The 17,257-nt window shown below is 34.8% G+C and overlaps 2 protein-coding genes across 2 annotated transcripts in view; one reads left to right on the top strand and one right to left on the bottom strand.

Moving 5' to 3' along the window:
• GSL8 (glucan synthase-like 8) overlaps positions 1-2,531 on the bottom strand; it is a 41,987-nt gene extending 39,456 nt beyond the window's left edge. Inside the window, exons 1-3 of the mRNA XM_086453128.1 lie at positions 1,913-2,531; positions 458-555; positions 96-259 (exon numbers count right to left, since the gene is read on the bottom strand). Of these exons, the coding sequence (XP_086309254.1) occupies positions 96-259; positions 458-555; positions 1,913-2,120 (470 nt within the window). The 5' untranslated portion in view covers positions 2,121-2,531. The remainder of the gene's footprint in view (positions 1-95; positions 260-457; positions 556-1,912) is intronic.
• Positions 2,532-8,657: 6,126 nt separating this feature from the next.
• LOC147395055 (succinate dehydrogenase [ubiquinone] iron-sulfur subunit 2, mitochondrial-like) lies at positions 8,658-15,734 on the top strand. Its single transcript, XM_086453566.1, has 2 exons — positions 8,658-9,407; positions 15,328-15,734. The coding sequence occupies exons 1-2, from the start codon at positions 8,749-8,751 to the stop codon at positions 15,497-15,499; spliced, it is 831 nt and encodes a 276-aa protein (XP_086309692.1). The 5' UTR covers positions 8,658-8,748; the 3' UTR covers positions 15,500-15,734.
• Positions 15,735-17,257: the final 1,523 nt, after the last annotated feature.

The following is a 17,257-nucleotide window of genomic DNA, read 5'->3' on the forward strand; positions in this document are numbered from 1 at the left end:
TTTCTTCTTTTATTGATAGAGAAAAGATGTTTATTAGTAGACAGTCAATTTCAAGGAAGTTAAATTAAGAAGAAATACATAAAAGCTACACGTACTCTCCCAGATTGGCACTGAATGTTCCAGATTCCCTCCATTTTTGCTCCTCTCTTTGGATATCATCCACTCTATGTTTTCTCTTATAGAGCTGGTAAAATTTCCACAAATGCTCAATATCACGATAACGATCGATTCTTTCCCCCTCTCTCTTGGCGAGTTTTTGCTGCACAATGTCCAGCAAATAGCTAAAGTCCCACAAGTTCAGCAAAACATATGAAGCTTAAATGAAAAGTGAAGCTTGAATAAACGAACCATCCGAAAGCTTATCAGATTTTACGTATGTACAATGACACCAACAATAAACATGTACAAAATCTGTATATGAGACAATCAATGTCGAAGTTGATTACTTGAGGAATACCTTAATCACAGACATTAAACCAGTCTTGAATTGAAGTACACCTCTACCAGCACTGCTGGGGTCCAGGCCTTGCGCCATTGAATATGCTTGCTCGCATACTAATCATCAAGAGAAGTGATTTAGTGAAAAATACAACCATAATTTTATCAAAAGTACAAAGAAGAAAAAAACATTTTAATAACAAAGCCAGCGAAGAATTGCACAGAAACTAGACTTCTATGTTATAACGTTCAGTACCAAAAATGAGTCTAAAAAAATTGACAATTTGTATAAATGGCATAGAAATACCAACACAAGAGTCATCTGATTGCTGAACCCTGTTGGATCGTGGTTTATTTTGTGAGGACTTAGTATTGAATAGGATATATTATTGTAGGGTGCAAATAAGTCTTTGATACCTAATTGCTGACCACATCTGTCTTGCTCGTATATCTATGATCAGAAGTGCCCAAGTGTTTAGGTTGGATTTCTCAACCACCTAACATTGTATTTTGGCTTACTGGTAATGACATCTATACACATAAAATAATTACAATTACAACTGCAACAAGCCACACTAAACTGGAGAACCAAATTAAGAATGAACACTAGCAAACTCAAAGAATTGTAAAATTGGTGAAAGGTAAGACAGTGCCCAACCCGCTCAGCAATTAAACATCAAATTGAGCCAACACCAACAGAGCAGATGTCCTGTGTCGGAAAATAATTGCAGCAAAAAAAAAAAATATGAAGGTGGATGATAAAAATGTTATCATATTCTATGATTAATTGAGGAGTAGTTAATTAATTCGTCGATTTGCTCTGCTAACACCTAATTTGGAGAATTTTACGACTTTTCTGAAGAATTGGGAGAATTTTGCGACTATTGTGGCAACCCTGGAGCATGGATCTCATCATACAGCCATCACCCCACTTTGATTAATGATCACTATATATACTTGGGCTTTTGTTCTAATGAACTATAGGAGCTATTGTTTTGTATATTTTCTTTCTAGTTTGGATAGCTTAAATGCTTGATGGTTCTTTGCTTATATGTAATTTGTTGGTTCTCTTTTAGTCTTTATTGATGTTCACTGAAGAGTAGTTAGTTTTTAATATTTGGTTCCTTAATTCCCCATTTTTATCCAAATAAAGCTTCCACTTTTAACAATAAAGAAACCAATCTCATTGGACAACTTATTATCCACTAGAATGTTAGTTCTTTTCAACCACGCTACTGTATCTGAAATCTGAAATTCGAGACAAAAATAAATAAACTTACAGGCCCAAATAAAGCTTCCTCTTTTTTTTTTTCTAATGATATCTTTTTATAAATATATAAAGCTTCATCATTTACCACTAAAGAAACCAAACTCATTGGACAACTTATTATCTAATCTACTAAAATTTACGTTCGTTTCAATCACACTACTGTATCTAAACTCTGAAATTCGAGACGAAAATAAATAAACTTACAGATCCTCGCAACATTTGGATCTTCGGGTTGTATCTCGTCCGCTGCCTGTAAAATTGCATCGATGTTCGTCGTCTTCTTCAGCGAAGGAGGGACAGCACCAGCAATCCCACTTGAAGTTCTTTCGTGACCTTGCCCAGCACTACGAAGCTGTTCTCTCTGTAAGGTCGCTCGAACCAGTCTCTCCCAGTTGCCTCGAACCCTCGCCATTGTTACAACCTTGAATCCCTAAATTTAAATAAAATTAGAGCTCCGGAGTCCTCGAAATCCTATGTTTCCATCGAATTAGAGCTCTGGAACCCTAATTTGACCAAAACTGGAGCTCTGCAACGGATTCTAAATCAGATCTAAGACGAATAGTATTGAATTGATGGTTTCGAATGTGGAGAGATTCTAGTATTCAGGTTGACGTGTTGGAGAGAAGAAACGCGGCTTAGAAACTAAGCAGACAACGCGGGAAAAAGAGATCGCTGAAAGAAACTTTCGGAAGAAAATGGAGGGAGAAACAAAGCAAAAAGTGACGAGGTCTTCGATCTTTTTTTTTTTATGATTATCTATGACGAAAACTGTATGATTTCTTAAACGTCGCGTTCGAATATTCTCAGACGACAATGCATCATTATATCTCTCTCCCCTTTACACGTTGAAGGTCTATCGAAGAATCCAGGTTGTGTATATTACCAAATTGGTCATTCTTTCTATAGTTATATCTGATTTCGTAATTATATTATTTTCAAAAAAGGTCATGTGATCAATATTATTTTTCAATGGGAGTAAGGATCAAATGAAATAAAATCTGAGCTATCCAAAAATAATATATATATATATATATATATATATATATATCTTTATTTGGTTTTAAGGTTTGGTTTCTACCGATTTTGATTCTTAATCTATTAGATTCCAAGAGACCGGTAATTATATTATTTGTGAAAATGGTCATGTGATGTATGATCAATATTATTTTTCAATAGGAGTGAGAATCAAATGAAATAAAATCTGAATTACCAAAAAAAAATTTCTCTTTAATTGTTTCTAAGGTTTGATTTCTACCAATTTTGATCCTTTATCTATTCGATTCCAAGAGATCGACCGTAATTATATTATTTTCGAAAACGGTAATGTGATGTATGATCAATGTTATTTTTCAATGGGAATAAGAATCAAATGGAATAAAATCTGAACCACCCAAAAAAAAAAATTATCTTTATTTGATTCTAAGGCTCGATTTCTACCGATTTTGATTCTTAATCTATTCGATTCCAAGAGACCCATAATTATATTATTTTGGAAAATGGTTATGTGATGTATGATCAATGTTATTTTTCAATGGGAGTGAGAATCAAATGGAATAAAATCTGAACCACTCAAAAAAAAAAAAATTCTCTTTATTTGGTTCTAAGGCTCGATTTCTATCGATTTTGATTCTTAATCTATGATTCCAAGAGACCCGTAATTATATTATTTTCGAAAATGGTTATGTGATGTGTGGTCAATGTTATTTTTCAATGGGAGTGAGAATCAAATGGAATAAAATCTGAACTACCCACAAAAAAAAAATCCTCTTTAGTTGGTTCTAAGGTTCAATTTCTACCGATTTTGATTCTTATTCTATTCGATTCGAAGAGACCTGATTCTAATCGACTCCAGTAGAAAGGGTTGGATTCGGTTTTGGATATATGGGTAGCAATTGACATCCTTGTCAAATTGCCATCGTTGTTCATCATACCAGTTCAATACCTTACAAATCCTGAATCAAGATCCAATCTAATGGATCAAATACATTGATTGGGGTCCAATATTATGAGATCATATAATCCTGTCGATCCTATAAGTTTTTTTTAATGGATCACTCTATTAGCACCAATGTTTTGACGTAAGTGCATCACCTTAATATAAATAAATAAATTATCCAATGTCCCACAATTTTTTATAAGTGCACCAACCGCATTTAAAAAGAAATCCCAACATTCTTGTTCATGTCTCACGTATAAAAGACGAAACGAGTAACTCACATTTTTGTATTTTCGGTTCATTCCTCGTCTCTAAAACTTTCAAGGTTCAGATTTTGAAAATTACATCAAGGGATGTTGATTTTTACATAATTTTATTTTGATTTTTGTAGACATAAAAATGGTTTTTTATTCCTGTGTCACAACCACCTCTTGATATGGATTTATCGAGGTGCCTATCAACATAGACAAAGCCATGTACGTGGTGCCTATCAACATGGGATTTTTATTTATTTTTTCCCAATATCAATAGACCAATGTCGACATAACCAAAGTTATGTCGACACTGGAATATGGAATATTGACATAGTTTTTTTTTTCTTTTCTTTTCTTTTCTTTTTTTTTAAACCATGTTTAAAACGGATTGAGTTGATCGTATTCTAAGGATATTGATTCTTGTATCATGAAATCGTCATTGAAACCGTAATATATGCAAATAACAAGAAGCTTGAATGAATGAGAAAGAGATGGAGAGTCGAGAAGAACAAGATCAAGACTACGTGAGAAATGTAAATCCGTATAGAAAAGGATTTGGTAGGTTAGTGCACCTAGTACGAGAGGTGTATCCATTCAATTGCTATAATTTATTAAAGTACACTTACATCAAATGGTGGGTGTAACAAGAACTACCTTTTTTTTTAAATATACAATGTTATCAAGATAATGAATGTAGTCAAAAGAAGTTTCATATTTCATTATATTCCCCCATCCAAGTTCGTGGCCGTGTTCTTTTGACATTTTTCATTTGCTTTTGGATCCTTCGGGGTCAGTGAAAAACTCTTGAAATGGTCTCAAGTCCCTACACACATTCAAATTTCAAATGTCGTTTCTTTTATCCATGAATTTTCAACCCAACTTTAGTGGACTATCACACTATAATGATTTATATCTTCTATATTTGTTTTCTCGAAGTCCTTTAGATACATACTTTGAATCCTCATTTTGATTCACAATGAAAAAGCAGCGATGACCATAAATCACTCGTTAATGTGAAGGTCCGCCATGGAGTGGGTGGGCCAAAAGTAAATAGATCAATGACCAAAGGAAATGCATGGTGGAACTGGTAATGATGGTCACAACTAAAAACTTAGCACCCTAGGCTATCATTCTTGTTTTTATTTTCCATAACCCACATGTCTTTTACATTGCATGGGGCGGATCGTAATTCATTCAATTTAATAACCACAATTTTCTAAACATTTCAAAAACTCAATATCTCTATATTTTCGACCAACCAACCTTATGGTGGTGGAAAAATATTTGAAAAACCAATATGATCGGATATTTCCACATACATTCTACAATGAAAGTCTATTGAAATGATTTGATCATGTGTAACAAAGATTTGCTACAATCAATCAGAGCATTGGGTGCAGTGACCAAGTATCCCTCCCACAAAGGTGAGGTCTTGAGTTTAAACCCCCTTGTTGGCTACCCATATGTATTTATCTTCCTTATCTGATATGTGTGGTTTGTAGGGGGAATTGGGATATGAGGCTGGATCATGGGACATGTGTAAAAACAATAATTTTTTAAAATATGGGTTAGAAGTTTTGGATTGAGTTGATTTTTTGTGAGGATGGTCTATATGACGAGAAGATCATCCTAAAAAAAAAACCAACTCAATCCGAAGCTTCTAAGTCCATCAAAAGTAGTTTACAAATTATTGGTAAAACATTGACAGTCCAAATTCTAAATCACTTTTGATGGGGTTAGAAATTTCCGATTGGACTAATTTATTTTAGGATGATCTTCTCATCATAGAGATCATCATCGCAAAAAATCAACTCAATCTGAAACTTTTAACCCATATTTTGAAAAATTATTATTATTACATTATTTTTACGTATGTCCCATGATCCATCCCCTTGGGATATTGTATGTACCTAGGGGATTCGGGTAGGGTATGGTGTTCTAAGCATGGTTTTTGAACTTGTTATCGCGTCTCGTCTCGTTCAGCTCCAATACCAAGTTGACTTGGACAATACGTATCATCTTGTTTGAGTTGTCTCGTTCGATATTGAGATGATGGTTTTTAACCATTTTAAAATTTTGAAAAAATTCATAAATGATTCTTATTAAAAAATGAATCCAAAAAAATATATAAACAAAAAACAAAATTTATATTGTACCTATCAATTATTTGGAGGTGAAATAATTGAAAATTGAGGCAAAACTCGTTTATCTCGTTCATCACTCGAGTTTTTTGAAAATATCATCCGAGACGACTCGCTTATCTTATGATACGCGGTTGTCTCATGACACATTGTGAGCTGGTCTCGTTAGGCTTTGATATCGAGTTAACTCGGATGATACGTCTCGATCTCGGACGAGTTTAAAAATCATGGTTTTAAGAGGCCAATTGCCTCACCCCTCTTAGTCAGACCAACAAATTTGAAACCCCTGGCATTAGGGGAAGAAGAAGAAGAAGACAAGCTACACTCATAGTCAGAAGAAATATATAGTGAAGTTTATGAAACAATAGGAAGATCGACGAAATAAAAGATAAATAAAATTGTGAAAATGGGATATGAACATATTAGAATTAACAAAAGATGCATCTTTAGATGTAATGAAAATGGACTAATTAGAATCGTCTAGTTGACTCTAAAATTTTCAGATTTGTCCTTGACGATGAAGATGGTACTAACAAATGATAAAAAAACATCAATGAAAAATACACAAAATAGTTAATGGTGGTATTTATTTCGGGGCTGTGATATTATCATATTGGTAGGTTACAAATAAACATCATAAGTGATTATATTGTAAATTCACACAATATAATAAAAAAAAATTAATTATCTTAGAAAGAATTTGGTGCGATGTTCAGGGATTTATTCATTAATAAAACGTGAAGGTGGCATATGCAAGAGTACATGTATCTAAGGGACTCATTTATAATTTAAAATATTGATTAAAAGATTTTTACGATTGCATAGTAAAACAAAAAATGATACTTTTTTTAACTTTGAAAATTAAGTAACTTCATGTTGGTTGCAATTATTTTTATTTTATTTTTATTAAAATGACTCTGATTATCTTAAATTTAAGGAAAATACAAAAGCAATCAGTCTTGCTAAGATCACCCCAATATGGAGGTTAATACGAGAGAGCTGTTATTGCCGCACTAACTCTTACTGATGGCGCACCAATTCCTACAATAAATTACCAAATAATTGTTTTGGTGTGGTATTAGCAACAGTTGGTGTGGCAATAGTAACTATCTAATTCTATCATATGAATTGGAGTGCTCTTAGCAAAAAAAGGAAATTTCGATGCAAATTGCGTAAACGTCTTCGTGGTATTTGTCTTTCCAACAACTGTTGTGCGACTGCGAGCAAACCACGCTCCAAAATCAATTAAGGGATTGACAGACGCCACGTAGACATATAACAGCCGATAAACAAGAAAGAAACTAGTGAGAGAAAGAAACTATTAAGGTTCAAATACCGAAACAACCCCTCCAATGCCTTTATTATTACTAGTTTTATTTTGCTGCAAAATAAATTTTAAGATTTGTTTTTCTTAAGTTCTCTAACATGCCAATGAGGGGTTTGATTGGACGAGTCAAATCCTATAAAATTCATTTAATTTTGTTAATAAGTATTTTTTACATTTAAATAATAATTATTTTTTATAAATAAGCTAGTATACATTTTATTTTATATAGATCATAAAATTTTAATTTATAATATTAAATATTTTATATAAAAGTAAAAAAATTAATTGATTGGATTGGCATTTTTAAATTAATAATTAAGTCATCTTCGACGAGATATTTGTGAATCAAAATGACTTCCTCGCTAGATTGCCTTCGATATTAAGATGACTCAAGCAAGTCATCTAAGTTGATTGAACCCATTTGATAGTAAGACCTCTCAATGTTTATGAATTTTTTCTATTTGAAGAAGATTTTCACCTTGGAACTGATTTGAACTTTAATCGATTCATTCTCTAAAATATTAGTCATTCTTAAAAATATTATTCATTCACTTGAAAAAATTGAAATGAAATTAATAGAAAAATAGAAAATAAAAATAAAATAGGTAGTTAAAAAAGATGAATAATAATTTAGAGAAACCCTTCAAAATTTATTCAGTTCTTTATATTTTAAGACATGAATAAGTATATAGAGGGAGTTTCTCTAAAATAGAGATCGATTGAAGTAAGGTTTGGATATCTACCCTATAATTTTAACAGACCAGTTTCCTTGTCCTTGTTGGTTGGGTTTACGGGTCTAAACACGCCTTCATAAAAAATAAAAAAATTACATTATTAGTGATTTTCTAAAAACAAAATCAAATTATACCATGATTTTAAAATTTGGTTTTCGTCTCGTCTCATCCAAGCCCGATACCGAGTCATCTCAAACGAGGTTTTCGATATGTTTGAGACATCTCGTTCAAAAAATTAAACATAATATATTAAATCTCGATAAAAAAAGTAACTTGTGAGTTGGTCTCGTTCAGCTCTGATATCGAGTTTGCTCAAGCGATATGTCTCGGTCTCAAATGAGTTGTAAAACCATGAACCATACAAAATGAAATTTTGTGACGGTTGCATCCATTCCGTCTTCGATCCTGGTAATATATAAACGATCCTTTATTACTTTATTCATTTATTATTTTAGGTCTGTTAATAAGAAAATAAAAAGGTTACTTTAGTAATTTCACATATGAGAACCGAAACCCGAACCGCCTATCATTTTCCTTCGTTATTTGTTCTCAAAAACACGTTTGTTTCTCCAATTGCTGAAGTCACTTGCAGGTGCAGCACCTCTTCTTCTTCAATTGTTTCTCTTAGTTCTGATAATCTCCGCAGCCATGGCGAGCGGTCTTGTTCGCAGAGCAATTTCTAGGCTTTCTGCTCCAACATCAAACCTAATTAGGGTTCGAGCTCACGCATCCGAAGCTCAAGCCCAAAAAATCCAATCTAAAGCCGAAGGCCATTCCAAGCTCAAGACCTTCTCCATCTACAGATGGAACCCAGACAATCCTTCCAAACCTCAACTCCAAGACTTCGAGATCGATCTCAAAGACTGTGGACCCATGGTTCTAGACGCCCTAATCAAGATCAAGAACGAAGTCGATCCATCGGTCACCTTCCGTAGATCATGCCGAGAAGGGATCTGTGGGTCTTGCGCCATGAACATCGACGGTTGTAATGGCCTCGCGTGCCTAACCAAGATCACATCTGGTACGCCCACCACTATCACACCATTGCCACATATGTTCGTGATCAAGGATTTGGTCGTCGACATGACCAATTTTTACAATCAGTATAAGAGTATCGAGCCGTGGTTGAAGAGGAAGAACCCACCGTCGGTGCCTGGGAAGGAGATTTTGCAGAGCAAGAAGGATCGAGCGAAGCTCGATGGGATGTACGAGTGTATCTTGTGCGCTTGTTGCAGTACGTCATGCCCGAGTTATTGGTGGAACCCCGAGTCGTATCTCGGACCCGCTGCGCTACTCCACGCACACAGGTAATTTGATTTCTTGGCCATTTCTGTTTGTGGGTTTGGTTTGGTTTGGTTTAATTTTGTTATTAATTAAATATTGTGGTATGAGTGGCATTAGTGGGAAAATATATGTTTTATAGTTTATGTTAGACTTTAGGGTAGTTTTGTTAAATTCTTTATATTTGTGGAGTTCAGGGTATTTCTTGTTTTATCGTAATTTTTAAACTTTTGGTTTTGGTTTTATTTTTGTTTGGTTTACCATTACATTGACCAATACCCTGAAATGTGAGATTTTATGGTCGATATTTGCTTGAAATGCCGTAAATCAATAAATTTGTGATTATGGCATTCTGATAGAGTGGAATGGAGGAACATTCTTTGTTTAAATGATCCCAAATTATTGAGATGAGGATTTGAGGATGATTATGGCATCATTATTTTGTGTTTCTTTTATGTTTAATTTGTTGAAATGATCAATTATTTTTTTACACACATTTTTTTGTGTTTTATGAGAACCCAATGCATACTCAAAAGTATCTAGGTGTTAGTTGTGTGGAAAGTTAAGCCCATACTTCTTTCGGATCGTAACACACCTCCACGCTCACAGTTGACGTCGCACGTCTCACATGTCTTTCATTCTGGTACCCTTATTTCGGGTCGTCAGGTAACTTTCTACAAAATTATGTGTCTGCTTTCATTCAGGCATCCTTCTCAAGTTCCCAATTGACCATTTCCCCAGGTTGGCCCTTCTACTGACTTCATCGGTGGAGAAGGTTGCCCTTTCTCTAGATAGCTTCTTTTGAGGTTTATACCAGAGAGGTGGCGCTGGCTCTGATACCAAATGATACAAACCCAATCAATAAATCAAAAGCACCTTGGTGGTGCAGAAAGTTAATCCCATATCTCTTTGGGATTGAATCAATGTTGTTTGATGGGGATAATTAGGAAATAAGCATCAGTTGGTTTGGTACTTTTGTAGATTTGGTTCTAATGAAATAGAAAAGATTCTTTGTATATCATTCTAAATCCAAACACTGTTTTTTATCAATCTTATGTCATCGAGTTACTGGATACATGTATTACCTTGTATCTATGAATAAAGGGTTGGAATTTAGTTCATTCATAAATGGTCATAAGTAAGTTCGAGTACTATCCATGACCTGCTTCTTGATTTCATTTTTATTCTAAATACCATTTGCTTGGGTTGTCCATGCTGTTTTTGATGTTCGCATTGACTGGCATTGGCAAATACAATGTTCTAGAGTTTTGTTTTTTTCTAGTTGTTTTTGTTGCTAATCTGATTATTATTTTGGCATTATTTGTGTGGTTGATGATTTTGTTTTAATTTTTGTATTCTTATCAATACATTTCTAGGACTTGGTTATTTGGGTGCATAGATTGCAAAGATGAAAGTACACATGTATTATGTATGGAATGGACATTAATCTAGAAATAAACACAGCTAAGTGCACTATTAATTGATTGGTCAAATGAAATGACTTTTGAATAATATTTATTCAGAGCCAGAGCTTGGGAATGTGCGTTATATTTGGGCCTCATTGCTTCAAAAATAGTTTTTGAGGAAAAGTTCTGAGCCAATTTGCTACCTGGCAATTTGGACAAGTGGAAATAGGAATGGCCTGATGTCTTTAAAATCTCAAATGTTTGCCAAGAAAACTTGAAATTGATTGTTTTCCATTTTGAAATCTTATGTGGGCCTCAGAAAGTTCTTGTTTATTTGTTGAAATGATGATCATGCATAGATAGATGTTCTTGTCGTTGGTGCATTTTGGGTCCTGCACTACATGGTGTGAATTTTTACATGTCTGCCTAGAAGCCATCGAAATTCCATGTCGACCAATCAAGTAATTCAATGGGACACATTGTAGTAGGTGCCAGATACCATGATCTACCATATGACGTGCTCTACCAACATAGTAGCTCATTATGTGGGTCGATTGGTGCATGGAAAAAGATAAATGGTATGTTCTGGTGGTGTTTGGAGAGAAAATCCGTTATGGGTACCTCATGATGTTGTGGGACCCATTTCAATATTGACAAGTATATATATGAGGTCACTCATAGGAAAGGAGCAAGTTGACACAAATCTTGATTCATCATCGGTAAAAAAAAGTCTTGACACATCCCTTTATGCTAGAAGTTTGGAGGAGGGTTTAGATTCAAGGTTATTAAGGAGGTAAGGTAAATTTGGGAATATTTGTTTTCGTGAAACTTTGTTAAAAGTAGTCTTCCCATCTTTCTATGCTATGTTGGGCAAGAAAGAAGCTTTAATTCAAGATCTCACAATTTAAAATGGTAGAGTATTTGTCTTGAGATTTCAATTTTAGAAGAGGTTTGAATGGTTGGAAACTTGATATTGGTTTTGCGCTATTCTATTCACTATCCTTAGTTCTTTTGAGTCGGATAAGAGGTTTCATGTGCGTTAAAAGTATTGGAAAAAAATGCGGTAAAATCTACAAATGGTGTTTTTCTCCCAAAAAAAACTTGTTGACTTCAACCTCCCTAAAAACGTGTGGTTCTTGAGATTTGAAGGTTGAAGAAGATATAATCTCGAGGTTCAAGAGGGGATTAATTGGCAACTTTCTGACTAATTTGTTGATTCGCCAATTTTATCTATTGGTCCCTTATTTGGAGAATCTTTCTGAATTTTCAGAGAAATTCACCAAATATTGTGACAATGCTTGTGTATGAGTAATGCTTGTTCTTACACTATCATATCACGAATCCATCTGGGTCTCTTTTTTCTAGACAGTACGTTGTGGGTTGGGTCTTACGTAATTGTGTTCTTTAGGTTTGGAAAAGTTGGCACATTGCCTCCCCTGGAGGTGGTCTTGACTGTATTGGCTTTGTTGTTTTTTTTGTTTTGTGTAAGGTTTAGAAGGTATTTAGGGGCATCTTCTTTGAAGATGTTCTTGTGAGATGGGAGAGGGTTTGCAACCTTAATGGATGGTAGATCTTTATATTAGGGTTGTTTTTGTTTTCCTGTTTGTATTTCCTGGGTTGGTCACCTCAACCTCCCTTTTAATAAAATCGATCTTTGCCTATAAAAAAAATTCGGGACTTCTTTCCTTTGTCCATGTTCTGGATAATTTGCAAGGAGAAAATTCACAACACCTTTGAAGGGGCAAGGAAGAAAATGCGCAAAACATTACATCTAAGGCTTTAGTATTTCATTGGTTTTGTACGTTCAAGGACCTTATAAGGATTTTTCTGAGGATCTTGTATTTAGTGAGATATGATTTTTAGTAGGGGTTCTTCGTTTTTAGTTTTCTTCTTCTTTTTCTGTTTGCTTTTGTGTCTTTGATGAGTCATCCTGAGTCCTGACATACGAAGCTGTTGTATATTATTTTTTTATCTTTTAACAATATTCTTACATTTATCAAAAAAAGAAAAAAGAAGGCTCTGAATTATGAGTTAAGGGCATTCTTGTTCTTTCACATAAACCCACACTTTTATAAATTGGCCATCTAGGCTTATGTAAAAGAAGGAACACTACATAGAGATTACAACTCTGCTGAAGAACTCTCTTGGACTAGCCTCAATCCTTTTCTTGATCTTTTCTCTCCCTTACATTACACACTCTCTCTTCAACTGTAGTTGAGGCCATGGTGGCTGAATAAATGTCCACGTGATTTATGTCAAAATCTGATTCACTCACCCAACCTGTCAACAAATATGTGAATGACGACTGTCGTGCAACATCAAGTGCAAACTGCATCTAATGTGTATACTCACCTACACAGGATCTTATCGGCACCCCTTATATCCTAGTTTTTCATATTTTGTTGTAGTTTTGACAAACGAAAGGAGAAGAAATTGCGTCTAGTGGATTCTGTTTATTGCTAACTTGTTGGTTGTTGTAGAACAAGAATTTGAACACCTATGACTGACGACTACTGATGATTTAATTAGAGGGAAGTGTGGTGACCTGAACTAGAAAACAAGCCACCTTAAGTATAAGCTGTCATCATTAGAAGAAGTAACAAGAAATTTAGCTCACTGTTTACCACCTTCACCTTGTTCTCTCAACTCAATAGAGCAATACTACGTTGGCAACATTCCCTAGAAAATGTCATGGTTCTACTCTGAAAATCACATCATCGGTTGTTGAAAAGTGCAAAAAATGTTGGAAAAAAAAAGAAAAATCTTTACATTTGACTTTTAAAACACCAATAAAAAAAGTATCTACGTTTATTTTGGAGTTAGGAATATAGATTATTATAGTTATACTAAGCTTTTGAGGGTTCATTTATATTTAGTAAGTAGCCTACTCCTTGCTTCATGCTCTCATGCATGGAGTAAGCTTGAAGGGAGAGATTTTAAATACTAGGTGCCAACTTCTTGTTATAGGCTGATATTAGATTGAGATACAATAGAGTTTTTTTTTAAATCTTTTTCAAGGCTAGGGATGGCTAGTGGAGTGGATTCAACTGCTTTCCTTTTCCTGGAGGACCCCTAGAGTAGTTACTATAAAAGGTTGGTCAATTTCTTGACATCCAGTTCAATTTCTTTCCTCTTCTCTTTACTTCACTTGTAACAGTTATTTTTTGTTGTAAGAGTTAAGAATTTTTGTTTCTCTTTATTTCACTACGTTACATTCAGAGAAGATCATGTTGCATTCGTTGGTTATCAGAATTGAGTTGAGACCATTTATTATTGCAAATTCTTGATTCTTTACTTTATTCGTTGGGCCTACACTTGCTTTCTATTGTGGCCTCAAATCTTAACTGTAGACAGATCTTGGGCTGCACCATGAAGTTGAACTCTGGCTTTACGTTACTTGGGCCATGGTGTAACGGCCATGTACTCCGACACCTAGAGTTTAGGTGTAGCTCGCCCCGGAGTCACCCGGGAGCCCCTATGTAATGCTATGTAAGGCTCGTTATGAAGCCATGTCAGCCCCCGTACCAAGGGCATATCTGTTAGCTTAGGGTACGTGTCAGCCCCGTGCCAGGGCATCCTTGTTAGCTTAGTGGCATTTTAGTAATAAGAGAGTATGACCGGCCTCTACTTTTGATGTTCCCTTCTGGAAATCTAGTAAAGACTTAGCATACACTTTGTAGGAAGGGTGTCAGTGCTATCCCAATCCCCGGCCTACACCCACGTTGTTGAAGCCTTGAAGCCCTGAAGCCCAGCTCCGTGGAAGTCCCGCGTGTCATAGGATCATCAATTGCTTGTAACGCACCTATTTGCTTTTGTAACGCGTTACACCGTGTAATCAATATTATATCAACAAAGTTGCCTCCGGGCTTTATCTCGTGTTGCCTCGTTTACTTGTTTGCTAGCTACGTGTGTGTGGTGTACGATCATTTTACAGGCTTGCAAGTGGATTTGACCCCCTTGCGCCGCACGACCCCGCTTCGAAAGAATAGGGCCGTGACACATGGGCCACTCAAAGTCCGTGGACCGGTCCAGTTTTGTTAAGTAATTTCTTCATGCATGAGCCATCACCCATGTAGCTAAATCATCTTCTGGGGGCCTCATTCCAGCTCTGTGGGTTTTTATTTTTTTATCTCTAATTCTCCATTACTTTTCCAATATCTTCATTGTGATATGATCCTCCATTGTGGACCCTCTGTGGCATCCAAATTTAGTGGAATGAATTTGCACAAAAGAGTCATACCTAATTATCCATTACTCACCTTATGTTACTTCTCCGTATACTTTCTGCTTGTGTCAATAGTCATTTATTTCTGTGAACCAATTCAATCGATATGCCTGTTACATGATCTGTGACTTTTCTTGAACTTAATTTGAAAGTTCTTTCATATGTACGCCTGAACTGTAAGTTGATGCTGTAACGACTGAAATCTCATTAATTTGGAGCTCCTCACTATAATATCTGTGTTCTGAACAGCATTTGATAGGATTTTCCGTGCTAGCCTGCCTTGTGATGATTATGTTTTTGAATTTGTGTATACAGGTGGATAAGTGATAGCCGAGACGAGTACACAAAGGAGCGATTGGATGCAATATGTGATGAGTTCAAGCTGTATCGCTGCCACACAATATTGAACTGTGCCCGTGCCTGCCCCAAGGGATTGAACCCTGGAAAGCAGATTGCTACCATCAAGAAGCTCCAGATCAGCACCTAATTTAGTCTCTCTTTTTTTTTTTCAAAAAAAAAGAAAAGGAAAATGAGTGGATATGGCACTTCATTAATGGAAAATAGTTTTATCAGCTTTTTTCAGATAATGAAATTGGAGAAAATAATATCTGCATTAGTTGCATTTTCTTATCCAACTTCAACTTTTGTGTACTTTGACATGTGGGCTTGGAACTTCCCCTCGTTGTTTGCAATAAAGTGTTTATAGAGCTTCACTTGATCTATTTTGGTTGGTTGTGTTTTGTAGTTGAATCATTAATCACTTTAATTAGATGGATGTATTGCTCGTTTAAAAGATTCGATTAATTTTATTTTGTGGGATTATTTTATTCTTAATTGTAATTGCTGTGGTACAGCAAATATTGTTTGGATTGAGAGAAGTGGAGAGAAGAGAAGGAAAACTCAGTTTCTCTCCACCATGTTTGAATTGATAAGAGAGAAATTATGATATTTTTGAAATTTTAAAATATCTTTAAAGAGATTCAGGAGCAGAGTTGAAATTATAAAACATTTTAAAATTTTGGAGAGAAAGAAAACTCACATTTTTTTCCTTTCTCTTCTTTCCCCCACCTCTCTTTGGGTCAGTTTAGTTTGGTGGAAAAGAGAAAAAAAATATAAGATCATAAGAATTTTCTTATTTTAGTCAGGTGGTTCAAATCTGACGGGAAGAATATTTTACTTACGACTCATTTAATTGAAATAAACCCACTTTTCATCTTTTAGTAAATCGACTAATCATGATCGTTAAGATAATTGAATATTCTCCATGTTTGAAAAATCACTTACATTAAGATAATTGAATTTCTCTATGCTTTTTCAACCTTATATTCTTTAGAAGACCAATTGAACATAATTAGGTTCTCTCCCAATTTAACCAATTGGGTTGGTTGGATTAAAAATCAGGCAAATAAGTGCTAAAATTTCAATATTACAGACTGATGGAAGGTTACCTTCCAAGTAGAAAGTTGGACGATTGACTTGGTCAAGGTCAATCTAGACAGGTATGTGTTGAAAATTAGGAAGGATCCTTGGGTTGAAACTTGCTGGAAAAAGGTTGACATGGACTCCTTTTTTGGTCCCACCATTCCAAATATTTCTATGCTATTTTGCAGTCTTCAAAGTCTGCAATGACAACTGAAAAAAAAATAGTTGTAACTAACCCAGTGGGTCCCACACGCCCACCAATCCAGATCATCCGGTAGATTGGCCACGTGGGATCGATTACATGGTTATGTTGTCCAATTAATGTTACATTGTTACTCTCACTTTTAGGATCCACGTGAAAGTATGGTTTTAAAACTCATTTTGGATGAGTTTTTCGACACGTTTGAATCATCTTGTTCAACCATGAGAAAAATGAACTCTGATTTTAAATCTCGTTTGATATGTTTGACTTGTTTATCCGTCTCGTTGGTGGATGATACTGAGACATATCAAATGAGTTGTCTCGGCTTGGATGAGATTTAAAATCATGTGTAAAAAACCAATGTAGACAATCTAACCCCTACCCCCCAAAAAAATAAAAAATAAAAAAATAAAAAAATAAATCTATCTAATTGCACGAAGAAGTTTTCATGCTTTGAAGGCCATCCTCACGAAATTTTAATATATCCTTACGTAACTCTTCTTCTATAAAACACGAATAATTTAGATTAATCACCTAAATAGTTAATCTAAGGTAGTAAAACTTAATTAGTTATGATTTTCTCAATTATTTTGTTTTCTAGATGAGAAAAAAATGAACAAA

Source organism: Akebia trifoliata, chromosome 9 (assembly GCF_017979445.1).
Source record: "Akebia trifoliata isolate Shusen 1 chromosome 9, ASM1797944v1, whole genome shotgun sequence".
NCBI classification, from domain to species: domain Eukaryota; kingdom Viridiplantae; phylum Streptophyta; class Magnoliopsida; order Ranunculales; family Lardizabalaceae; genus Akebia; species Akebia trifoliata.

Coding starts and splice junctions, on each gene's coding strand:
- LOC147395055 (XM_086453566.1), top strand. CDS start 8,749: ATGGCGAGCGGTCTTGTTCGCAGAGCAATTTCTAGGCTTTCTGCTCCA. Junction 9,408..15,327: donor GCGCTACTCCACGCACACAG/GTAATTTGATTT, acceptor TTGTGTATACAG/GTGGATAAGTGATAGCCGAG.